The sequence below is a fragment of the Diceros bicornis genome, chromosome 15 (assembly GCF_020826845.1).
Source record: "Diceros bicornis minor isolate mBicDic1 chromosome 15, mDicBic1.mat.cur, whole genome shotgun sequence".
Classification (NCBI taxonomy): domain Eukaryota; kingdom Metazoa; phylum Chordata; class Mammalia; order Perissodactyla; family Rhinocerotidae; genus Diceros; species Diceros bicornis.
In genome coordinates, this window is record NC_080754.1 from 4737645 (window position 1) to 4764118 (window position 26474).

The 26474-nt window shown below is 40.2% G+C and overlaps 1 protein-coding gene across 3 annotated transcripts in view; it reads left to right on the top strand.

Annotated features, from left to right (window-relative positions):
- Positions 1-26474, top strand: part of CMSS1 (cms1 ribosomal small subunit homolog) — a 353891-nt gene that overhangs the window by 117702 nt on the left and 209715 nt on the right. The window contains exon 2 of one of the 3 annotated variants that reach the window (XM_058555678.1): positions 9918-9974. The exons of the other annotated variants lie outside the window; for them this stretch is intronic. Coding sequence (XP_058411661.1) covers positions 9918-9974 — 57 coding nt within the window. The remainder of the gene's footprint in view (positions 1-9917; positions 9975-26474) is intronic. 3 annotated transcript variants of the gene reach the window in all.

Here is a 26474-nt window from a genome sequence, read left to right on the forward strand (position 1 = left end):
TTCTGTTTTTAAAATCAGCATTTTAAAAAATGTGTTCTGCTTTGATTAAGGCCACTTATGTCCATGGGTAAACAGACTGTGTTTGAACTTCATCCGCCAAGCATTCCACCTCAGGGACCCAGGTCATACCTCCAACCACGGCCTAAGTGCTTACTTAAGTTAAGATGTACTTAACATAATTGTAAAATGGTAAATTCGCTAATTGTTATAACTTTTTGTAGATTTACATTATAGTATTTTTTTGGAAGTTTCTAAAAAATTTTAAATTTCTTAGCCTTTGGTGTATTAAGATAGAAGCATCAGAATTACCGCTACAAAATACTTTGGGTTATTTTGTTATGATGGCCAAGTCTAGTATTAAAGAAATAAAGGCTTGGTCCCTGGCTGTATCCCTGACATTCTGCTAAAATTCCAGATCTATCCTTGAATGAGTCAAGCACTTATGTTTAGGACCCTCATCTTCAAAATATGGACACTACTGCCTATAGTAGTTGGCCATTATGGAATCAATATAAAATAAATTAATATTTGAGGGACACATTAGCTCCACATCTGATTATATAATTATCCAGGTTAATTTATAATAGAAAAATTGTTCCACCTTTGAGGTTTCTTATGAAAAGAGAAAATATGAATTGAGCTTATTGTCTGCTTCAGTGTTGTACAGCAGATTGTTAATTTTACTCATCCCTACAAATCATGAAACTTTTATCATCACTGGTGAATTGATTTTAGTTTGTCATAATATTTCTTGAAAAATCTGAAAAACCTCAAGCCTACAGGAAAGGATGGAAATATAATGAACCACTATATGCCAGCACACAAATTTGTAAAATCTTAATAATTTCCTATATACATTAGAAAACAATTTTTTTTAAATTTTTATTTATTTATTTTTTTCCCCCAAAGCCCCAGTAGATAGTTGTATGTCATAGTTGCACATCCTTCTAGTTGCCGTATGTGGGACGCGGCCTCAGCATGGCCGGAGAAGCGGTGCGTCGGTGCGTGCCCGGGATCCGAACCCCGGCCGCCAGCAGCTGAGCACGCGCACTTAACCGCTAAGCCACGGGGCCGGCCCCAACAATTTTTTTTAAAGTAAACTATTATAGATACAGTTGAAGTCCTTTATGTATCTCTTTAGCCCACTCTCTACCCTTCCCATCCCAGAAGTAACCATCTTGAATTTGGTGTTTATCATTCTCCTGTATGTTTTATACTTCTTAAAAACATGTATATATATTGCTAAACAATACATAGCATTACTTTGCGTATTTTCAAACCTTGTGTAAATAGCATATTGAATGTATCTTTCTGAAACATCCTTTTTCATCCTATATTTTTGAGATTCTTCTTTGTTCCATTTTACTTTAGTTTACGTATTTTTTTTTTTTTGTGAGGAAGATCAGCCCTGAGCTAACATCCATGCCAATCCTCCTCTTTTTGCTGAGGAAGACCAGCCCTGAGCTAACATCTATTGCCAGTCCTCCTCCTTTTTCTCCCCAAAGCCCCAGTAGATAGGTGTATGTCATAGTTGCACATCCTTCTAGTTGCCATATGTGGGACGTGGCCTCAGCATGGCCCGGCAAACAGTGCATTGGTGCGCGCCGGATCCGAACCCCGGGCCGCCAGTAGCCGAGCGCTCGCACTTAACCGCTAAGCCACAGGGCCGGCCCTAGTTCACGTATTTTGATTGCTATACGGTATTTCATTATATGAATAGTCCACTATTTACTTATCCATTGTACTGTTGATGGATATTTAAATAGTTGACATTTTTTCAATATTAGAAAAAATGCTGCTGTGAACATTCTTATACATATTTTTTCCTGTGCACATGCATTTTTCCAGAGAATATTCTTTAGGACTTAAGACTGGAATTTTTGGACTGTGTAGTATGTGTGTCCTCCACATTACTAGGGATTATTGCTTTCCTAAATAGAGTACCAATTTATAGCAGAGTATGAGAGTTCTCATTGCTCTGTATCTTCATGAACGCTTGCTATTATGGAATTTACAATTTTTCCCAATTTCATAAGTGAAAGGGTATCTGACTTTTTGATTTGCATCCTACAATTAACAAGAGTGGGCATCCTTTTATGTGTTGAGAGGCCATTTGGATTTCTTCATAAATTGCTTGTTCATAGTCTTTACCCCTTTTTCTTTTGTATCAAGGTTGTCTTTTTCTTACAAATTTGTAGGAATTCATTACATATTCTGTAAATTACTGTTTTGTTGATTATATGATAGGTTTTGCTGTTACCGTTTCTGGTCTGTAGATTGCATTTTCACTTTATTTATTATGTCTTTTGTGGTATATAAGATCCGTGTTTTAATTTAGTCACAGTTATAAATTTTAAATCCGTTTTTTTTTAGTAATTTGCATTGGAAAGCAAAACTTCAACCATGGCAGTATAAAAGAGTGGTTGATACCATGGATTCGGGAACCATGCTGCCTCAGTTCAAATCTCTACTCCGTTACTTATTGGCTGTAAAACTTTGGGCAAGTTACTTAATACCTCATGCTTCAGTTTTCTCATCTGTAAAATGGGGCTGACAGTAGTAGCCTGTTTGTAACTGCTCTGAGGATTAAATGAGTCAATACATGTCAAACGTTTGCACCATGCCTGGTACAACATTAGCATTCAATAAACATTAGCTTTTATTATTATTATTGTTATTAACCTTATTTTTATTCCCCCAAATTTTCCAGTGCTTCTATATCACCTTTATAGTTAGAAAAAAAAATTCAAAAACAGAAGCAAGTTTATTGGATTATCTCTTTCATATAGTGAGATGTGAGCCATGAATACTGGAAAAAAAAAAACAGATTGAAAGAATGGTTTTGTGTCTTTCTTGGGTACTCTGTTTAAGAAGTGATTCTCACCAGCCCGAGCTGGCTGGCACCACTTGAGAGACCTGAGTGTTGTGTTGAGACAGTTTAGGAGCCTTGAGGACTTCACAACCAGCCAGCTAGGCCTCTTCTCATCCCTCCGCCCATCCTTCAACAAGCATTTATTGAATGTGTGCCATGTGCTAAGTCAGCTATTTATGGGGTGGCTTCCTTACTTCCCTTAATATATGTGGTACACTTTCACTCAAAAGGTTTATGGAAATAGTTCCTAAAATTGGGGTTGTGAAAAGTGCACTGAACTAGACAGAAGTCAAGTGAAAAGAATTCTGTCACAAATCAGCTGTGGGACTTAGTTAAGACACTGACCCTCTCTGGGCCCAGTGTCCTGATTGGTGAAGTGAGGAGGATAGGAAGGTGGTCTCCAGGACCCACTTTTCCGTATGATATGTAACAATTCTTGCCACTGTGTCTTTCTTCTGGCATAGGTTATCAACAGTATATTTAGAAGAAGTGAATTTGTGGGTCTACATCTCATAGGAAATCCACAGAAATCTAAATGCTCCCTGTGGATAGGCAGTAAACCTGTGTCTCATGGTTTCTACCAGAGGAGAGAGTACAGTTAAAAGACAATGCTCAAGGAAATAAATTCCAGTAATAATTTTCAGCTGAGAATTGTTTTTAGCCTCATCATAACAATCAGACTGTAAAAAGAGAATTTGAAGGTGTTTATTGTCTTGCACATTTATTATTTACATGTCTTATTTGTCAGTAGCAAACCGACTATGAAGTGGAACTAGTGAGACACCCTGCCTTGAAGTTACAGCATCCATCTGGAGAAGTTTAAAACATTCACTTTCAACATTTTCACAGGTCATGTAACGTGTTTTCTCTGCAACTTGGGCTCTTTCTCACTTTCCTCCATCACACGTTTATTTTCTCCATTAGACATCGGAGAGAAAGACAGTGGTGGTGGTGATGGTGGTGATGGTAGGGGAGGGGGTGGTGATGATGAGAGCTAAGACTTATTGAACACTTACGATGTGCCAGGCATTCTTCTAAGCATGTTACGTGTATTAACTATTTCAATTCTCACAACAACCCTATGAGGTAGAGAATATTATCTCCATTTACAGCAGAGAAATGGAAGCGCAGATAACTTACTGAAAGTTGCACAGCTAGTAAGTGGCAGAACTGGGATTTGAACCCAGGCAACCTGGCTCCAGAACCTGTACTCTTAACAGTCATGTCATAATGCCGTTATACAGTACTGCCAGAGACAGGTGATTACAGATACTTTGTCTGAAATGGATACAGACACCCAGTCTGAAAAATGCTTACAGCCTTGCTGAAGAGACTATTTATCAATAATTACAGTACAGATGAACAATGACCTGTGGAAGTAGTTATCTCTGACTCTGCCCTAGGTACCCAGGGAATGATTTATTTATTTGAGAAAACAAAGACATAGAAGAAGTAGATTTTTGTGTAGGGATGGAAGGGTGAGGATGTGTAGGATTTATGACTGTGGAAAACCCCACTATGTGTATATTTGTGTATTTATAAATAATGTTCATATACTAGCATATTAATATATGCTATGTTCCTTATGAAAACATATTCAAAAAATAAAAAGGAAAGGTATTAATTAAAAATAATAGATATCTAATTATTTTTCTCCTACCCCTTTGGATTGTCTTGAACACCCCAGGAAGACCCATGCTCTGGCCTATGGGAATAATGAAAGGTTGTTAATGTAGATTGGGTATATTTAAAACAGGTAAATGTTACGTGCCACTTTATTTACAGATACATTTGCACATGAAGGACAGGGCCATTTATGTTTTCTGTCTAATATTATTAATCTCCATTCATGTCACCCGTGGAGTTTCTGACACATTGCTTCATACATAATGGATTTTCAACAGGGTGACTGGTTTGCTTCGTCTACTTTGTGGCATACCCACAACCTAGGTAGCGCTAAAGAGCAATGGCTCAGAACTGTATGGGTCGCTCTGCAGCTTCACTCATCTTGCAGCTCAACTGGTCCTGGATGGGCTAAGATGGGCTCACTCACTTATTGGCTGCCAGTGAGTTGGGCTAGGAGACCCCAACTGAATCATCTCATTTCTGGTCCACCTGGAGTCTCAACCTCTGGTAGGCTAGACCAGGCGTCCCCACATAGTGGTCTCAGGGCAGCATTCCAAGAAGATGAGAGCTGAATCTCCAAGGTCTCATTTTTATTGGAGAAAGAATGTCACCAAGGCCAGCCTAAATTCAAGAAGTGGGGGAATAGATTCCACCTCTTGATAGAAGGAGCTGCAAGGTCACATTGCAGAGGAGTGGGAAGAGTTAACTGCAGCCATCTTGGAAAAACTGCAGATGTGTCACATCTGCAGATTCAGATTTCTCTGAAAATCGAATAAAACTCTAGTTTTATTAAATATTAATTTAATTATTATATATGAATATATAGATATTAAACATTAAATAAAAGTTAAAAGAGGGGTAAAATATGTTTAATTCTTTACTTTTAGTTTCCCAGAAGCGTAAGGTTATTTTTATGATTTCTGTGATACATTCCTGTGCTTTTCTCTTACTCACATCTTCATGTGTGGAACAGTAACATGCTGATAAGAATCAACTTGTATTCTGCTGCTAATCAATAAGGATTCCTCTGCCACCATTAATTTTATCCAAGGTATGCCTTCCAGAATTCCAAGATTATGTATAAGCTTCTATTTAGCAGGATAGTTTGCTAAGTAAGCATTGCTCATAAGTAGTGCCCTTTGAGTTTAAGACAACCCTGACCTGCTGCAGAAGACTGAATGGAACTTGGTATACATCCCAGCTTCCCTCACCTCACTCTTAAAGTGGGTTGGGTGAAATCAGCCAGGAGAGCACAAGTCATTTGCCAATGATGATATTTTAAGTGATTAAAAAAGGAGTGACCTGAAACATCTTTATACTGTGTTTATTCTTTGTGAAGTGATCAGAGTTTTTCTGAGACCACCAGTCCTCTTTTGGGAGCTGAGGATAGTAGCATCAAACATTCTTTTTGGCACTCATGTTGCATTTGTGAACAGACCCATCGTGTCCAGACTTCTGCTCTACTGAGAGGAGTGTGTGTCTCGCATGTTTACAGTGGTGGAGTTTCCTTGCCCTTCTGCCAACAGCTACAAAATGATCAGTAATGAGAAATAATTAAGTATCGAGAGGAAGAAAACAAAGACATGAATTCCATGATACTCTCATGCTTTGTATTATCAGTGACTTCATTGTTTCTCTTGGCAAATTTTTAATGCATCTGTGCTTGGCCCGGGGGTGCATACTGAGGAAAAGAACAATTTTGTAATAGCAACAGTGGTTTGGGATTTTCAGGTTACCAAAAAAAAAAGGAATGGAAAGTTGCTTTTGTTTATAACAAATAATGATGCCTTACTCTTTTCATAAAGTGCAGGCAGTGACCTAATGCCTGGTGGTTTTGCAAGAAGAAAATCTGCTTAGTTGTCAATTTAACATAGCCTAGTGCATTGTTATCTGTGACCATCATAGCCATAGAATGGCAGCCTTGAGGAGTGTAAGAGAGCAATAGACTGGGAATCAGGAAACCTGGCTTCTGATCTCAGCTCTGCTTTCATTTAGCCAGGCTCTGGGTTGTCGTTTATAAAATGAGAATATTAGGCGAGGTTGGCCCCACGAGGTCATTCAGAATGGAACAAGGACGAGGGGTTCTTTCCCTTGACCTCTCCCTGTTTCTCACCCCCTAACTGATCCCCTGACAGCAGGATTTGGGCCTGAGACTAGATGATCTCTGAGGTCCCGGGACTTCCCGCTTTAGAATTCTGTGATTCTCTGTTGTCTTGTATCTATGGATACAAATACAGTGCAGTTGGCCCTGAGAAGCAGATTCTGCTTTGTTTTCCTATGTGGTGACCTCAGTCATTTTTTCTTGGGTTTAAGCTGGTTGAAATCATGATGGGTCTTGGTTAGGATGTATCCATGTAGGAGAACGACAAGTAGAGAATTTGCAGTTATTTACTTAATTTAGTTACAGGAAATGGCCAAATGTTAACAGAGGTCTATTCTACCTACCACCTCCCCCCAACACACACACACCCCTAGCCAACTCCTTATTATAAAAGTTAAATTTTCTTAATCATTCTTTATTACTCTTATATAATAAAAATTGCTTATTCATATAATTGGGTGCTGTTTAGATATAATTTAGTCTCCATGTACCTGTTTATTTTCATGTTTGAATGGTGGGAAGAGGACATTTTGCTTGTATAAAGGAAGTTCAAAAAAACCTCAGTGAAAGAAATTGTTTTTGGTCTTGATCATTCACTATGATATTGAGGTAGCCACTCAAAACTACTCTGATTTAGAGAAGAAAATAATAGTAATAATGATAGCTTACATTTATTTAATACTTATTAAATATAGGCCTGTTCTAAATGCTTTCCTTTGATTAACTCATTTAGTCTTCGCAAAAAATTGTTATTCATCCCCATTTTGCAGAGGAGGAAACTAAGGCTTATAGCTAAGTAACTTGCCAACGGTCATACTGCTAGAAAGTGGCAGAGCCAGGTCCTACCTTGGGCACTGGGGCTTCAGAGTCCAGCAGATCACTGTGCAGTATCTACAGAGGGTCTTCTAAGAAGGTGTACATAGTGAAGGGAGAACCACAAACATTTATGAAGTCCCAACTGTGTCAGGTAGTGTGCTCGGCAATTTATGCTAGCTTATTTCTATATCGGGACTAATGTCCCAATTGTTGATATGGGTACAGTTAATTCTGGGTACCAAGAATTACACAAAAATCTGAATAAGATTCACAACTCCCTGACCCTTTCAGCAACTGGTCTATTCCATAAAGGTGCTTTGTTTTCATACATTATTTATGTGCAGAAAATTACTTGAGTGCATTGTTATTCTTAAACTTTAAAGTGGTTTTCTCAACCACTTTGCTGGCATCTTGGGGGTGACAGGGGACATACAAAATAGAGTATGAGATTGTGGAATCAGATGGATCTGGGCTTAAATCGCAGCTCCAACGTTAACTCTATGTCCTTGGACAAGTTACTAAACCTCCCTAGCCTTCAAACGTAAAGTGGAGATAATGGTACCTGGTTATGGGTTTTATGGTTCATACTCTGTGAGCACAGGGCCCCTGTCGTTCATGTCTGTATCCCCAGCGTCCAGCAGAGTTGGGCCGCAGCAGGGATTTGTTGAATGACTGAATCATGCAGTCCTCAGCAGACTAGTTGGCTCTGAGTAGGAATTACCTCATGGTAAAGATGATTCATCTGTGAACCAGTGGCCAGAAATTTAGAAAAATGGTGCTGAGAATCTAATAATAGAGGTAGCTAATATGTATAGACCTCTTACCACATGCCAGGCACTGTTTTGAGTACTTTGTATTATCTTATTTAATCTTAAGGAGTTTTAGCCTGAAGTAAACTGTAGGAAAGGGCTTGGTAAAGGCTAATTAAGAGTGGAGACTCTCAGAGGAGATATCAAAGATAAGAAATTAGTATCAATATCAGGGTAGTGCTGGTGCCTACACAAAGTTCAGAGAGTATGTGTGTGTGTGTGTGTGTGTGTGCGTGCGCACACACATGTGCACTCGCCAGGTGGAGGAGTAACACTAGATCCCCAAGACTGACTAGAAATCTCTGGTTAATGTCACTGAAATTTTTTTTTTTTGAGGAAGATTGGCCCTGAGCTAACATCTGTTGCCAATCTTCCTCCTTTTTTACTTTTTTCTCCCCAAAGCCCCAGTAGATAGTTGCATGTCATAGTTGTACATCCTTCTAGTTGCCATCTGTGGGACGCCACCTCAGCATGGCTTGATGAGCAGTGCATAGGTCTGCGCCAAGGATCCAAACTGGTGAACCCTGGGCCGCCAAAGCGGGACGTGTGAATTTAACCGCTGCGCCACCTGGCCAGCCCCAATGTCACTGAACTTTGAAAAACTTTGATCATATATACCCTGACCTTCTGCTCTCCTTCACCCCCACCTCCCCACATATACTCTCGTGTGCATAAAATGAGCTGAACATTCACTACACTCCTGCTTTTTATTTGACAGCAGCATAACAATCATTAGTCCTGTGATATTTTATAAAGCAGTATCATTTAAACTCGGTTTGGTAGGAAATTTAGGGGGTGAATTGTTTTTTTTTTTGTTTTTTGTTTTTTTTTTATAATTTTATTTATTTATTTTTTCCCCTCAAAGCCCCAGGAGATAGTTGTATGTGATAGCTGTACATCCTTGTAGTTGCTGTATGCGGGATGCGGCCTCAGCATGGCCCGACACGCGGTGCGTCAGTGCGCGCCCGGGATTGAACCCGGGCCGCCAGCAGCGGAGCGTGGGCACTTAACCGCTAAGCCACGGGGCCGGCCTCGAGGGGGGTGAATTGTTCTGATGGCTGCATAATGCACAGCAAGTCCATGCTAACTGTAGGACGCTCATCGCCAAGAGACAAACCAGGAAGTGACCCAAGGCCTTAAGTTTGAATGTATTTAACATCCCACACTGCGCTGAATTTGGTGAGCAGGCTGTCTGCTAGTTTTACATTTCCACTTGGATTTCCCCCTCTTTCTGTATGGAACCACTAAGCTATCACTTAGTTCCCTGGAAGGGGAATGGAAAGAGATGTAGGAAGATTATGGGGTTCTCAGCAGAGCTGGTTGAGCCCTTAATATTAACTGTCTTATGGTAAATGTGATTCATCTGTGAAAATACTGGCTATAAATAGATGTGAATAGTGCTCAGTTGCAAAACAGCCAGGTTGTGCTTGCATGGCCACATTAGGGAAAAAAATCCTGTTGGATATTTTATTTGGTTTCTCTTAAAATAAAAAAAATTTGCTTCCTTTTATTGCCCTAGTCACCCACATTTGAAGACACTATATTCAGCCAGCTGCAGTAAAGCTATCTGATGGCTAAAAAAAGACACATTGAAAACCAGATAACCTAATTTAGCAATGCCCCACTTTATCTTTTTCTTCCATTTTCAGTAAAAATCATTGAAACATTCTCTTAATGGTATTTTTCCTTGTAGGGAGGACGTGGACAGGGCTTCAGAGAGGGGAATGCAACTTGAGGATGTGTGATTCAGGTCTGTATTCCCAAGGATCCTTTGTCCTAAGAGAAAGTCGAAGTTACAGAAAGAGGAGAATCAAATATGAGGTTCAGAAGGCAGTATAGTGGTCATCTCATCCATCCCCCATGGTACCAGGCACTCAGTGTTGTCTGTGATGGCCTGCTCAGTTGTTACACAGCTCCAGACATCTGAGAGTGCTTCCTGTGAGCTGAAACCCAGCTCCCAGGAACTTCACTCATTCATCCTGCTTCTGCTCCAGAGCTGGATCAAGCAAGGCTACTCCTGTTGCCACACTGTAGTCCTTCAATGAGAAGGGCTCTATTCTTTTTTCCAGGTGAAACATTCTCAGTTTCTTCAACCACTCTCCATACCACGTAGTGTAGTCTCCCTCACCCAGCACACAATCTCACACACACATTTTGATTATACCCCTTTAGACCTACTCTTCATTCGGTGGGTGTTTCTTAAGAAATGCGTAGAGTTAGGCATAATTTCCAAGATATTAAACACAACTAAAGCAGTGAATTGGTGAGAATATACACTTAGGGAAGATCTCAGTGCTTCTTCTGATGTTGGATCTCGCTTGGAGTTGTAAGTATAGATCCAGAAATGTGATACTAGGCACTTCAGACTGCTTCAGAGACTACTTCAGATACTAGGCACTAGACTCATTCCAGTTTAGTTTACCAGGTGAGGACTTAAAATAATACCTTTGCTGTGTACATTGCTTGATATATCAGTAGATAGGTAATTATTTGCCCTGTTTTGCAAGATGAGGAATTTGAGATTCAGAAAACTTAAATAACTTTGGCTAATAAACCTTGGACCAGGGATGAAAACTTAGGTATTCTGATGCCCGTTTCTCTCTAGGCTCATGCTGGGCTAATCAAAACTCACACTTTTTCTTTTAGCTTGAATGTGTTTTTTGGTTGCTTGTCCACTAAGTGCTGTAGTCAGAGAAGCTGCTAGGCTGTAGATACAGAACAGACAGCCTACCAGTGAGGTCTAGTAGAGCAGACTTACATCATGGCTTTTCTTAGCTGTGTGTTCTGAAGAAAGGACAAAAAGAAATATAGAAATCTGAGAGGATAAATAGTTGATTTATCCGAGTTTTCCATTACAAATCAGTGGCTCTTTAAAGATTCTTTTTCTCATTTAAGGTTGACACAGAGCTGGGAATGTTTTCCAGATCTTTGTGGAATAGAACAGAAAAAGAAAATTATTTTCATATAGTCCAAGTTAGCTTTAAATGTATTTTTAAATGTCATACTCCCCCAGCTTTAGATCAGAGCTCTTGCAAATCATATGATTCTTTTAACAGTTTTCAAACTACATCACTTTTCATATTTCTTCCAACTCTGCTCTGGTTTTTCTTAGAAGTACAGTAATATTGAGCCAGTCACTTAACCTTTCTATTCTCTTTGAATGTTTGTCCCTTCGGCTCTTGGAACCAGTTTCATGGGATCCCCTTCTTCTGCAGCTGAGGCCCATGGAGGTTAACTGATGTGCCCATAGTCATGCCTGGAGCCAGCACCAGAACCCAGGTCTCTTGCCTGCAGCTCTGTCAGCTCTTTTCACAGCAATGCTGCATGTTCGTAGGCCAACCTCTATTTCTTCCAGCTCTAGATAGATGTGAATCCTAAAAGATAAAAATGCATCCTTCAGAGTACCCAAAGTCTCCCACAAATTTTTGTTAGCTTTCTCAACCTCTTCCTCACCCATTAGGTGATAATAGGTCATCCTGAGTGGCTTTAGGCTTCCTCTTGACTATATCAACCCAGCATAATAAAGACCTCAGAGGTGAACAGGAGATTCAGAGATCACGAGTTCCCATCTATAGATTCCAACATGGCATCTTTCCTTTCTCTTCATTTATCTAAGGACCTATGACTAGAATATAGATTGTGTGTCACCGAGAAATTATTGCAACTGGTAAAGTCCCTGTGCAGGACTCAACCTTCTAGTCCTTTGATTTCTCCTTTCCCAGCATCTCCCAGCATCTCTGTGTACTCAGTTTATCTTCCTGTAACTGGGGGAAAGTTTAACTCCTTGCCTCCCAGTCATGTAAGTCTAGTCTGACGCATTTACACTTTCTCTTAGTATGAGAAAAGAAGGAAACTAACTTTTGTAAAGCTCTATCTGCCAGATAATATGATTTATACTTTTTTTTAATCTTTTTTTAAATTCAGACACATGGAGTTGGTATTATTCTCCTTATTTTACAGATGAAAAAACTGAGGTGTTGAGAAATTCACAATTTAGTGTGGTAGAAATAAAGGTTCAAGACTAAATACAAAATACCGATACATACTATAAATAATGTCCAACATGCAAAGTGTTTTGGGAGCGTTTGAGAGGAAATGACTAACTCTGCCGAAGGGACTTCATGAAAGCACTTTAGAGATGAGTTGGGCCTGGAGGATGAAAAAGAGTGTCCTGGACATATGTAGAGGTGGAAGGTGGGTGAAAAACACAGCTTGTGGCGAATATCAAATCTGAATATCAAATCTATGGCTAAAGCCAAGGAGGTGTTCATTAGTGAAAGATGGAGGTAGAAAGGTAAACTGTGGGCACGGTTAAGGCTGCTCATCATAGGGCTATTCATAATAGTGAAGATGAAACAAGCAAGTCTCCTACAAATACCAGGGAATAATTAAATAAGTCATGGAATATCTGTATACTGGCCAGTTGGGCAGCCAGTAAAAATCAAGTTTTCAAAGAATATTTAATAATATGGGAAAATATTTTCAATATATAATGATAAGTAAAAAAAAATTTTGGAAAAAGAAATTAATTTGTTCAGTCACATTGCTTTCACATTTGGGGGTCTTTTTCAAAGGAGAGAAAAGTGAGATAAAGTGAGATAAAGCCTTGAAAGTCATCAACAAGGCAATGCAAGGTTGCTTTAGTAGCAGCTGCTGTGATTGTCCATGGAGTGTGAGAAAAGAAGACCAAGGAAATTTGAATGGGGACTGTGTATTAGATGATAGTAAGAAGTTATTGTTAGTTCTGTTAGATGTATTAATGGCATTTTATTTATGTCAGAGAATGTCCTTTTTATTTTTCTAGATACATAATGAAGTATCCAAGTGTAAAATGACATGATGTCTTGGGCTTTACTTTTAAATATTCCAGAAAAAATAAAGGCAGAGGGTAGAGGAGAAATAAGTATGGCAGACTTTGAGGGTTGTTGAAGATGGGTGATGGGTACATGGGCTTTATTATATTCTTCTCTCTGCTTTCTGTATATTTATTTATTATTATTTTTTTAATAATTTTATTTATTTATTTTTCCCCCAAAGCCCCAGTAGATAGTTGTATGTCATAGCTGCACATCCTTCTAGTTGCTGTATGTGGGACGCGGCCTCAGCATGGCTGGAGAAGCGGTACGTCGGTGCGCGCCCGGGATCCGAACCCGGGCCGCCAGCAGCGGAGCGCACGCACTTAACTGCTAAGCCGCGGGGCCGGCCCATCTGTATATTAAGAAATGTTTATAATGAAAGATTTAAAAAGAAAGTACAAGAGATAGTATTGGATACATAAACATTTTAAGAAGTGATTATCTTAAAAGAAAAATAAAAGGTGTGAAGTAGAGGAAAGACGAAAGAAGGCACCAATGTTTGGTTGTCCGGGAGAGACAGAGACAGAGAGCTGTGTCCCAGAAGCCAGGAGAGAACATGACTTCAGGGAGCAGAGAGCTGCTGTGACCTTGTTTTAACAACATTGCTACTGCTCAGAACAGTGTTGGAACTCCACTTTTGGAGTTTTCTGCTTTGGTATATCCCTCAGCCATGGCAAACTCTGGTCCGTTAAAGGTGACTGTCACTTCTGACAACTGGGAAAAGTTCTTTGGACCCAAATCTAGTGAATCAAATTAGAGTTTGAGTCAGCTAATACTGTTTTTGGTCAAAGAACCAATTGTGACCTTATATTAATGGGATTGGATTTTGTATGTGGCCTTTGAAGGGATTTTGAAGATATTTCCAAAACATGTCAGCCATGACACTTTTTCAGAATAAGCTTCATAAGGGAGAACTTTTGACAAAAATGACACATTTAGATTTATAACTTGGGGCTTTTGTTTTGTTTTTGATATTGTATTTACTTTAGTTGTATGTCAAATCTTTGTCCTGAAGCTTCTGGTTGTTTTCTAGAAGCTCAAAGTAAGAAAAAAAGTAGACGACAGCATGGTATATGACAGGGGAAAGAGCACAGGCCCTGGAGCCCGTCAGGCCAAGTTACAGCTCTGCCTCCATCGCTACATGCTGTCCAGTTTGGGGCAAGTTACTTCATTTCTTTGGGATTCAGTGTCTTGCAGGACAGTTGGGAGGATTCGAGGTCATATGTATAAAATGCTGTGCCCAGTGCCTGGCATATGACAGGAACACATAACTCATCCTGGTAGAGATATAATGATACAGTTTTATCTCTTGATTCATCAGATGTGCTTTCTCTCTTGGGACATCAACTGAGATAAGAAAATAACTAATGGATTTTTGCCTTTTAGCATCATGAGGAGAGTATATTACTCAACCTTACATTGCTGAAGGGGATAGGGAGTTCTTATAGTCAGTAATAAAGCTGTATTTTCAGAGACTGTGTTTTTTTGTACCTTGCCAAGATGGAGATTGGCAAGCTAGAGAAGTTGGAATTTGGCCAGGAATTGGTGCCTGTTGTTTAGCAGAAGGGTGATAGGGAACTAGGATTCTGCCAGTTTGGAGGGACTTAACATGAAGTGACTGGCTTCTTGGTCCAAACTGGCCATAACTGTTGCGAACAAGATGACAAAGGCTGCTGATTCAAAGGTGTGTGTTCACCCAGGCTCTCACTGCCATTTTTCTTCTACCAACCAAGACTTTTTAAATCTTCTCTAACAGGGGGCAAAACAGAACTTTCTGTCTTCCTGGCCAGGCACTGTGCTAAGGCACTTTACATGCACTATTCCCTTTGATACTGAAAACAGCCCTATCAGGCAAATACTACTGTTAATCTGCACTTTATGGGAAAACAAAGTTTAAAGAGGTTAAGTCAGTTTGCCCCAAGCCACAGAACTGGTAAGTGGCAGAGCAGGAATTCCAGCCAGCTCCAGAGCCCACCCAGTCTTTGCAAACCTACGTTCTGTTGCCTGAGATCTTTCTCATTAGCAATAATGATCTGCTTAAAGACATCTCAGCAATCATGGTACAGCTTTGACTACATCAGCAAAATTTAAAAGGCCAGTGTCCCTTCGCCAAAGACCTGCATCGTGAAATGGTGAGAGAAGAGAACATAGAGAACTCGGGAGAAAGAACAATATCTAGGCTTGGTCAAATCTGAGATTAGGGCACAGTGTGAATTAAGGTCATACTCCTTTGCTGCTCTCCCATATTCTGCTCATTCTAGGTGGTAAGGAGGGAGCTGTTATAAAACAGGAGGTCTGCTTAAGTCAGAAAGCATCAGAGAGCATCAAAAAGCATCAAGAAAATCACATGCAGCAGAGTGAACACTTGCCCTAGGTAGTGCGGCTCTGACAAGACCCTATGACCCTGTGAGTTTGGGTCAAAGTGATGTCAGGGCTCTCCTTGTGTCCTCCTCTAAAAAGAGTCAACCAAGCCCTTTCTGAAGCCCCTAGGCCCATTGAACTCTGTGAAGGAGTCTGTTTCCACCCTTCCCAGCCCTGGTGAATAGATCTGGACTCCAGGCACTCGCGAGTCCGTGGAACTGGGATAGATTGAGCTTGGGAGTTCTACCCACTGTGTGGTTCCGGATAGCCCTTTGCTAGAAAGCGCCCAAAGCAGCCAAGAGTGCATGTTGACCAAGCAGGGTGGCTGCTGCTAGGAGCTACAAGTAAATAAATGGATGTCAGAAGTTTACAGTTAAGGGGGGAGACAGAATCATTACCCTCCCTTGAGCATGTTTGGTAATGATTGTGAAGCATTTACACATAGACTAAACTAAGCTCTTTGTGTTCTTTGCAAGGTGGAGAGCTTGCCAAGTCAATTTTAGCATGCAAAGCCCAGACAATTATTCTTTTGGCATTTAGAGGCCACTTCTGTTTTTGCTGGGTTGGGGGCAGGCAGCCTGTTGACGCAGGAAGGCTTTATAAGGAAAAAGAAGGCAACTTTACCCCATGGTTTTTAGAAAAGACCTTCCCACACACACCCCCTGCTTTCAAGTCCCTGCCTCCTGTGCTAAACCTCTGTCACAGAGCCAACAGAAGAAACCCTCGGGCTCAGAAGTACCATATACACTTCGGTGCCCACAGCGTGTGACTCATTCATGGCTGTTTTCATTTCTTCTCCCTAGCACCTCACCATGATATCGTGTATTTCTTTTGTGAGTGTGCGCATGCAGGTGGTTGATAGCTGTATTTCTAGTGATAACCATTGGAAAGATCAAGTTCTTGAGATTATGGCCTTGGTCCATTACATAATACGGGCTTTGCGGTAGTGGTTCTCAACCTGTGAACCTGAACTCCTGAGATTTTTCAAAGTTGTCAAAGGGGCCTTCCAATCCGTATTCCAAAAGCATTGTGAGACACTGAGTATGTAATGTGTCTGCAGAATAGCTATGGATACTATTGTGATTGATAGCAGACGAGCCATTTAAATGTTTTCTGAATCTGCTGTATGCTTTTGTGGTTATCTCTTCTTTCAGTCCATGAATAGGAAAAGCTATAACTACTATCAGTGGGGAATTAGGAAACTTTTCGTTACAGAAAATGAGTTCTCATCCTGGAAAGGATGGGTAAACAGTGTCTGAAGGTCTTGGTTGTAGCAGCTAGATGCGAGGCTCCTGTTGTCTTGTTATTGAACTTTTCAGTGCTACGTTTCCTGATCCACATGGTTTCAGTCTGGATCAGAACTCCCTGTTAGTTGCAGTTGCAGCTGAGGAGTGGGCTGAAGGCATTTAGCCTTACAGACTGTTGATCTTAAAAACTAAAGGATGCATTTTTTTATTAGTGTCATAAGAGACTTCGTGCAGCCACCCTGCTCTCTTCCGTACGTTACCATACACACCAGAATTACTTTCAGGTGAGAAATGATTGCAGTTTAACTTGGCGGTGGCCATGTGCTGAGGCCTAGATCCAGAGTATTCTTATTTTTAGCTCTTAGTAGAGACTGCTTCTTCTGGCATGTTGGCTATACAGACAGTCCCAGACCTATGATGATTCGACATAACGATAGTGCGAAAGCAACACACATTCAGTAGAAACCGTACTTGGAATTTTGAACTGTGCTCTTTTCCCAGGCTATCAATATGCGGTCCGATCCTCTCTCGTGATGCTGGGCAGCTACGGCGAGTGCAGCTCCCAGTCAGTCCTGCGATCACGAGGGTGAACAACAGATGCACTGACAACCCTTCTGTCCCCACACAGCCATTCTATCTCGCTTTCAGTAGAGTATTCAGCAAATTAGATGAGGCAGTCAACGCTTTATTGTAAAATAGGCTTTGTGTTAGATGATTTTGCCCAACTGTAGGCTAACGTAAGCATTCTGAGCACGTTAAAGGCAGCTGGGCTAAGCTATGATGTGCGGTAGGTTAGGTGTATTAAATCCATTTTTGATGTACAATATTTCAACTTAGGATGGGTTTATCAGGACGTAACCCCATCATAAGTGGAGGAAGATCTATAGTTTTTAAAATAGAAGTTTGCTGGCTCTATCACAGAAAGCACCGGATTGCCAAGTATAAGTGCTCTCTCCACCAGAGGGGTGCAGCACATTTGTTGCGCAGGTGCTAACCCTTCCTTGCCTGCCTTCTGCTATGAGTGCTTTATTATTATGGTAATGTTCTTTTCTTCTCCCTTTCCTGCCAAAGAGAGAAGACAAAATTAGGAAAAAAAATTTCCTATTTTAGAAAGTAATATGTGTTAAGCGCTGAAAATGGGGAAGCAAGCATAAAGAATATAAAGAAATTTATCCTTAATCCAACATGCTGAGATTTCTGCTCTTCATCTTTTTGCATAGTTTCTTCTAGGCTTTCTTCTCTTCTGTGTCCATTATAATTTGCATGTTGTTTGGGGAACATTATCCATTGTCATTATTCTTCCATACCACAATTTGTAATGGCTGCATAGAATTTCGTTGTGTGATGATGCCATTATCAATGTAAGCATTCTACTGGGTGCTTAGTTAACCATTCTTTTTTGGGTCCTTCCTTCCCCCTTCCCCCCATTTTCATGTTAGAGGCCCATATTCTATGGATCCAGAAGGGATCCAGAGCTAACAAGGAACCTTGACCACTTGTCTGAACTGTATGAAACTGGCCGGAGTCCATGAGAACTGCCCCTGGCTCAGAAAAATATCTATTTGTTATGTTAAAGTCATGATTTTGGTCTCTGTGGGATTTAATCACAACTCATAATCGTTATTCTGTCTCCCCTCTAAATTCTTTCCCCTTTACCAAATTAAAAATATGAAATTGTTTTGAACACTTTAAGATAAAATATAAATATAGAAATCATTAGATACTGTTAGAGTAGACCACTGTGCCACCTTTTCAGGCCATGAAAGTTGAGAATTTGGAAATGAGATAAGAATTGGAATATGTGTCCGAGTAATTCATCTTTAACAGTGGAAGGACATTTATTTTGACAAACGTTTTCCCTTCATGGAAGGGGCTGCTATTATATTTACAGATTACTTCATCATGTAGACTTGAATTCAAAAGATGAGAATCAGACTTGGGGAGTATATTTCAAACAGAGTATATTTCAAACAGACTTGGGGAGTATATTTCAAAAGAAGCTTTATAGACATTGGTGGTGGTAAGATAGAAATATTTTTCCTTTTAAAGCAATAGCATTCTGTTTCTGATCTCTAGAGTGAGTGTGTCACCACTTTAATGCTCCTTTGTTACCAAAAGACAGTACTTTGTGTGTAAAACATGGTTACTAAGCAGTGTACCAAAAATTAAATTGTTACATGGCTTAAGATGTGCAGACAAGGATAAGATTGGCATAGAAAAGAGTCTGAGAATCAAAACATCGTCAGAGTTGGAAGAGCTTGGAGATGGGTTTGCCCAGCTCCTTCCCAGCAGACACCAGGGAGGGGCACCCTCTCTGTACACCCTCTCAGTATACCCTCTGTCTACACCCTCTCAGTACACACTCTCTCTACACCCTCTCTGACAAGCACACATTCGCTCTACACGTGCTCATTTTTCATAACTGTATGGTCTTAAAAACATGGCCAGTTCTTTGAAGATGTGTCCAGAATTCTTTTGCCATTCTGTTTCCCATGACACTGTTATTAGTTGAGTGCCACCTGATAATATAAGTTGTGGTGAGTAAATTTCAGAGAGTTTGGAAGATTTCCTAAATGTGAAAGCAGGGAAAAGTTCCTCCCAAACTGAGCAAGTGGCCAGAGTGATTTATCATTAAGAGTATAACTGAAGAAAATTTTGCCATTGTAAGATCCTGGTTCTAAAAATGCTGAGCCTAGGCCTGTGAGGAAACCTTAGGCTATTTCCCCAAATTCTATTTTGATGTATTAGTACTGTTTAGTTGGTTTGTTTTTAATAAAGTAACTTTAAATAAAATCTTCCATAACTGGCAAATGGCTTCTTGTTTAAGTATTGAAATATGCTTTAGATTTCTGTCCTTCAGCTTTGTCTAAATGCTCAGTTTCATAACACAGTTCGAGTCTTCATTTGGGGAAGCCAGGAATCATGACTGTCTATGCTTCCGCCTATAATACCACCTTGAATAGGCCATTTCACTCTCAGTGCCTTTTATCAGTTGAAAGAAGGAAAAAAACAAACAATCCAACAGCAACCTTGGGCTCCTTCTCAGAGCACTAACCTGGCTACACTTCAGAGTACTTCATGTTTTCGTAAGAGTACAAAATCTCCGAATCAGAAAGGTGTAACACATTTAAAAGATGATTAGAGTTGTACAATAAAACATTTGTAGTGATTCTTTAAGCCATTCTATGTCTAAAGTTTAATTTTTACTTTTTAGTTCTTCTGAGAATTGGAGTGAGACTGATTTCATATGTAGAAACCATTATTTCCTTTGATATTGCTAATCTTTACCTTAAAGCCAGTCGCAGTGATTGCCAATGACATTCTGAGCAGCCCACGTGCAGCACACATGCACATATTGGGAAGAGGGGGGCGGTGTCAGGCTAAGCTTTATTGTTGTTGCTGTTTTTTAATTTATAAGTGTTCTCGAATATGTCATTAAATATTATCCAGAATAACTTTTAATTTCATAATCAAAGGTACATCTCTACATTTGAGTTTATGTATTTTTGTTACCTGCTTAGAAGGATTGGGGATAAGGTCATTTAAAGTATTAGTCAGTTTGAGTCATAGGTTAGAGAACAAAGTCAGTCAAGTTTACAGAGCACATAAACCAACAATGGGCCACCCACTGTAAGTGCAGATAAGACTTTTTTCACCTCTGCTTCCTTGTCTCCATCTTCTATTGCCACTTGCCCCGCTTTCCCTGTCCCATGATATACATCAGAAATAGACTATACTATTGGGAAAAGAGAAAACCATATCAGATCTCCTATGAGACGTTAGCGACTTTTACATTATCTTATTTAATCCTCATAACAACTCCGTGATGGACACCTGATTATTCTCATTTTTACAGATGGGGAAACCAGAACTCAGAAAAATTAAGTAATTTGCCCAAGGTCACACAGTTAGTAAGTGGCTAAGCCATGTTCACATGTCCTGTTCCTGGGATTTTTTCACTTCTCTGTATTACCTCCTATTTCACTAGTCTCCCCTAGTGCCTTTCCTTGCCTTTCAGCTACAAAACGCTATTCATCAAATAGTATAATTGAAGTTTAAAAATTTGCTGTTTCCAGCAGGAAGCAGCCCACAGCTGAGTGAATATTCTTACCCACTCACCTCCACAGATGGGAAGAGAAATGGAGGCAGCCCACAGAATTCTCTTTTTGCATGTTTAATACAGTCACAAAGCTACTTAGTAAATTCTTTCTTGTTGTTTTTTGCTTTTCTATTATTTTTCCCAGTTTTTTTGAGATATAGTTGACATATAACATTGTAATAGTTTAAGATGTACAAGTAAATTCTTTATCATCTTATTTTTCTTTTCTTTTTTTTTTTTTTGTAAGGAAGATTAGCCTTGAGCTAACATCTGTTGCCAATCCTCCTCTTTTTGCTGAGGAAGATTGTCACTGAGCTAACATCTGTGCCCATCTTCCTCTACTTTGTATGTGGGACGCCTGCCACAGCATGGCTTGATAAGCAGTGCGTAGGTCTGCGCCTGGGATCCGAACCTGCAAACCCCGGGCCACCAAAGTGGAGCACGCGAACTTAACCATTGTGCTGCTGGGCCGGACCCGTGTTATCTTGTTTTTCTTTTTGTTTTTTACTCATTGAATATGATGAAGCCATACGTGAATATTCAAAATGGAGCTTGCTTTTGGCTCAGGATTTTTAAAAGAAGGATAGGAAAGGAGAAAGGAGAAAAATGCTAACTGATCATGAAGACATTAGTGGTGTTAAGGAGAAAGGCTGCCACCCAGGGATCACTAGGTTTAACTCTGCCCTTAGAATAACTCAAAACTTGTTAATAGGACCTCCACAGCCCTGCTTGATCTGGCCCACAATTCCACCTCGTACTCCTCCCTTCTTCACTCTTTCTGTTCCAAATGTGCTGGCCCTATTTTAGTAGCTTCACTCGGCATTCTCCCTCCCGCCCCTAGGCCTTTGCCCACCTTGTGCTCTCTGCTTGGACCACTTCCCTCTGCTCTTCACCCAGTTAACAACTCCTGCTCAGCCCTCAACCCTCAGCTCTAGTGAGAATTCTTCAAGAAGTCCTCTCTGACCTTTTTGACTAGGTTATAACTCCATTATATACTCTAGTGGCACCATGACCTTTCTTACACCAATTATACAGCAATTTTATATACATCTGTATTATCTAAAGAATTTCAGCCTCCCCCACTGGACTGTTAGTTCCATAAGTGCAGACATAGTCTGTTTGCTCACCATTATGTCCCTGGTACTCTGCACATAGTATGTACTCAGTCTATCGAATAAATGAATGAATTTGTCTCATCATCAAATGACTAGATTTGGTTTCAGTCCAGTCTCCCTGGCAAAATTCATATGGACTTAATCTAGCAAAGCCTGTGTGTTTACAAATCTGTTGGATATTAGAGAAAGATAGGAGAAAGCAATGAAGCAAGTGCTGGTGTGGCACTGTTTCTGCCCAACCACCTCCCCTGCCACACCGCCACCCCAACATGTCGAGCTTGGCTACATGGCGCCTTTCTCCTAATGACATTCAGTGACTAACTGGTCCAACAGGTGCCTTTAGGTCAGGGACCAGCAAACTTTTTCTGTAAAGAGCCAAATAATAACTTTTTTAGGCTTTGCAGGCCATGCCGTTTCTGCCACAACTACTCAGTTCTGTCATGCCAGAAAGCAGCCGTTGAGCAATGCACAAATAAATGGCCATGGCTGTGTTCCAAAAACCTTTATTTACCAAAACAGCCATATTTTGCTGATCCCTGCCTTAGATGATGTTACGAAGCAATCATGAGGGAACCTATGAATAAATCAATCTGAGAGAGTGATTCCCCACCCCTTTAGATGAAATTTGTTCACAAAGTTATTATTTATTCTGGTGGGATATGTGTAACTGTACCTAAGACCTAGGATTGACTTTGAAGCTGTTACATAGAACATATAGATGTGGCACAGGCTCCACCAGACGCTGTGAGAGCCTTGATGTTACATAGACCACAGCCTCCTATAGATGTGAGTTCTTCGTTGATTTAATAAGGGGAATAAGAGGCAAGTCCTATTTGAGATCTGATGTAGTCTCTGATTACAAAATTTGTGTCCTAAATCAAACTAGGGCAATTTTAATGGAATTATTTTTGGCTTTAGCTAGATTCCTAAGTATTTTCATAATGAGCAAATTATAGTATTGTACTGCAGAATTCGAATATTTTCCTCATCTGTTCTTCAGCAGTCATTTTGTCTGTTCAGATCCAAGAAACAAAAGAATTTTCTGGCTGATCCTATCCCCAGCCCAGAAATTTCCAACTCTTGGAACCACTGTGTAAAGTATTCAGGATCTGTGTAGTGTTCATTCATGGTTGATTTTAGTCATTGCGGAATAGAAGCCGCATGGTATGGATCATTTATATTCTCAGTTTATTAAACTTCTGGTGCTAGAAAACACTGTGCTACAGTTCTTGTAGAAATAGGTACACAGCTTTTACACACATACGCGCAGAGAGAGAGCTGTAGAGGAAGCATACATGTCCTCTTCCCACCCACATTTCCTTATAATGTCTGTGTTTACTAGTTTTGAGTGAAGAAGGAAGAAAACAGAAACACTTTGGTTTTTTATTAAAATGCTCATTAATATTCCCAAGGGGAAATATAGGAATTTTTTCTCACATATTTAATTTGAATCAGTTGAGATGGTTGAGGATGTTAATCTGTATATTTTGAGTTGTTTTTCTGCTGCATAATGACAGTGAACACTATAGTAGAAGTGTATCTCCAAAATGGGCCATAGAATTGTAGATAGATTTGGAAAGAATCCAGAATAACATTTTATTGATTTGGTTTTTGTTATTGAACCAGGTGTCTGGCAAGGTGAATTTTCCAAGAACTGTTTTCCTGTCAAGTGCCAGAACTTTTTTTTATAAATAAAGTTTAAAGTTAGGTGGATATTTTTAAAGGTAAATCCATACTTCCCTGCTCACTTAAAGTTCAGTGTTATTTATATGAACAGCATTTGAGGTATTAAATAATAATATCTTTTTGTATTTTGTTTTCTACCTCCTCTGTGTCAAATTATAACCAGTCATTTATTTGCTCCTCTCACCTGCTTCCATCTTCAACCCTATTTCTGGTTTTTGCTTCTAGATCTACCGTGAACTGAGAAATTGGGTAGGCAACCCGGTTCCCAGGTGTGAATGGTGCAGAGGTTTTGAGAGAGTCATTTGAGGTACAGATGACTCTACATTCTTTTGTCTGGATTGGAGTTATATGAAAATTGTTTCCCAGAAAGGTGGCAGTTGATCTGTCTCTATTTCATGACACAGTGGACCATTTTACCTTTGAGTAAATCTCTATTTTGAAAAGAATAAATCAAATCCAATCAGTCTCTTCTAAGGTGACTTTATCAGTATCTTTGTAAGTGCTGTCCCCATTATCCTGCTCGTAAGAAGATGCTATAAATATCTTTGAACCCCTTCTTATTCATCATTTCTACTGGAAGGTGCTTTTCATAGATATGAAAGCACAATGATAGCCTTCCTAGGAATTCAGTTGATATTGATAGATAACTGCCTCAAGCATTCTGCATGAACGATTAGCTAGCTTGTTCAGTTATACCCTTTTATGGGGACTCATGTCTTTTCCTTGGTGCCCAACTAATCTACCCATGCTGGAATCGGAAGGCAGCAGGGCAGCCTCCCACACTGACCTGCTCTGTGGTTGACTAGGGCCTCCTTTCCCACATAGTAGGTCTCTTAAACCTCCCCTGCAGTTGTCTTAGAAGTCCCATTCCTTATTTTTGTTATACTCTTAAGAGGGTTACCATGTAACCCTCAAAGAGGAAAAGGAGATGGCATCTCAGTTTCTAGCAGCCTTTGGCTAAGTAAGCTCATTATGAGGGATCATCTCACTTAATCTTTCAGTAACTCTGTGAGGTGCAGGTATTGGTCTTCATTTTTTTTTTTTTTAATAATTTTATTTATTTATTTTTCCCCCCAAAGCCCCAGTAGATAGTTGTACGTCATAGTTGCACATCTTTCTAGTTGCTGTACGTGGGACTCGGCCTCAGCATGGCTGGAGAAGCGGTGTGTCGGTGCACGCCCGGGATCCCAACCCGGGCCGCCAGCAGCGGAGCGCGAGCGCTTAACCGCTAAGCCACGGGGCCGGCCCTGGTCTTCATATTTTATAGGTGAGGAAATTGAGGCTCCAAGAGGTGAAGTACAGGCCCAACGTCACATAGCTAACAAGTAGCAGAGCTGGGCTTTGAGCCCAGTCATCTGATTCCATAGCCAGGTTCTTTCTGGGACCCCACAGTACCTCCAAAAGGAAAAACAGATCCATGGCAGATATGCTGTGGGCCAGTATCTCATGTAATCCTCCCATCCACCTCGTGAGGTGGGTATGGTCCTTGTTGCCAGTTTACACACAGACATGTGAGATTAGGTAACCTGATGACGGTCACACAGCAATTAATGGCAAAATCAAAACGGGAACTCAAACTTTACTTGGCTCTCAGCTTCTCGAAGCCTCAATTTCCTCATCGTAAAGTAAGAATAATAATGACACCAATCTCTTAGGATTATTGTAAGGACAAAATGAGATAATCCTTGTAAAGTGCTTAGCCCTGTGCCTGGCACATGATAAGCCTCAGTAAATGTTAGCTACAGTTAGTACAGCACAGCAGAGGCAAAAGCACTTCGAATGGAAAAATCCCACTGTTCCACTATCTGGTCCACTATTACAAAGATTCTGTTATATAAATGGTAAATGAAAGGGTATCTTCTCTCACTTAAAACACCAAGTTAGGTCAAGTACTGGGTAATTTGTCCTTCATCACCTAAGCGATTACACAAGTGGTTTCCAGGTCTTTCCAATTCTGTGACCATACCATTCTAGCCATGGAGTGCTGTTTTTCCTATTAAGAAATCTTAGGTCAGAACTCAGTCGTCTCTACAGTAATGAAGTGGTATCTCACACGGAGGACGGAACAGAGCCCATTAGCAAAGCTGAGTGCATACTTTGATTTTCAGAGTTGTAAATGACAAGGAGTATAAACAGGGAGGCCTTTGGAATATTTGTTTCTCATGGAAAGGTAAGATACCTACAGCATTTTTAAGATGGAAACAAAGCCCAGATAATTGATTTTTTAGCAAAGACATTTAAGAAAATATTTGTTTTGTGCTTGGCGCCAGGGGATAATAGAATACAAGTAATTGTTAAACCAGAATTGAGTGGCCCAAGTTGAATCAGGAAGCCAGTTCCCCAGAATCATTCGCAGCAGTGCTTGAGGCCTCTAACAAGATATACAGGCACAGCCAGACCCTTTGTTGCTTGTGAAAGTTTTTGTTTCTGTCATATTCCTGTGGAACTCTTGTCAGTCTTGCCTGTTGAACTCACTGGTGATCGTGAAAATTACATCCTCAGGCACTGATGGTCAAGATCCCTCCGTCCTGATGTGTGGCATTCTTGATTTCATGGGGTATGGTTATATGCCTTCCTCATTAGTGTATCCTGGAGGGTAATGAGATGGAGTTCCCAATGGCCCATTCTCCATTCTCACAGTTTACAGATAGGACTATGTTAATAATTTAAGGAACTCCCTCTCCAGGAAACTATATAACTCTCCTCACCCCTGGATTAAATGCATCTTCTCTCTTCTTCCATGTATCCTATGTAGACCTCTAACGTAGAGGTTGCTGCATTGCCTTATGGTTTGTTTACTTGCCTGACTTCTTGACTGGACCCTGGAGTCCTTCTTGGCTAAGGCTGCATGGTGCCTGGCACTCCGGAATGGCTCAGTAAGTGTTC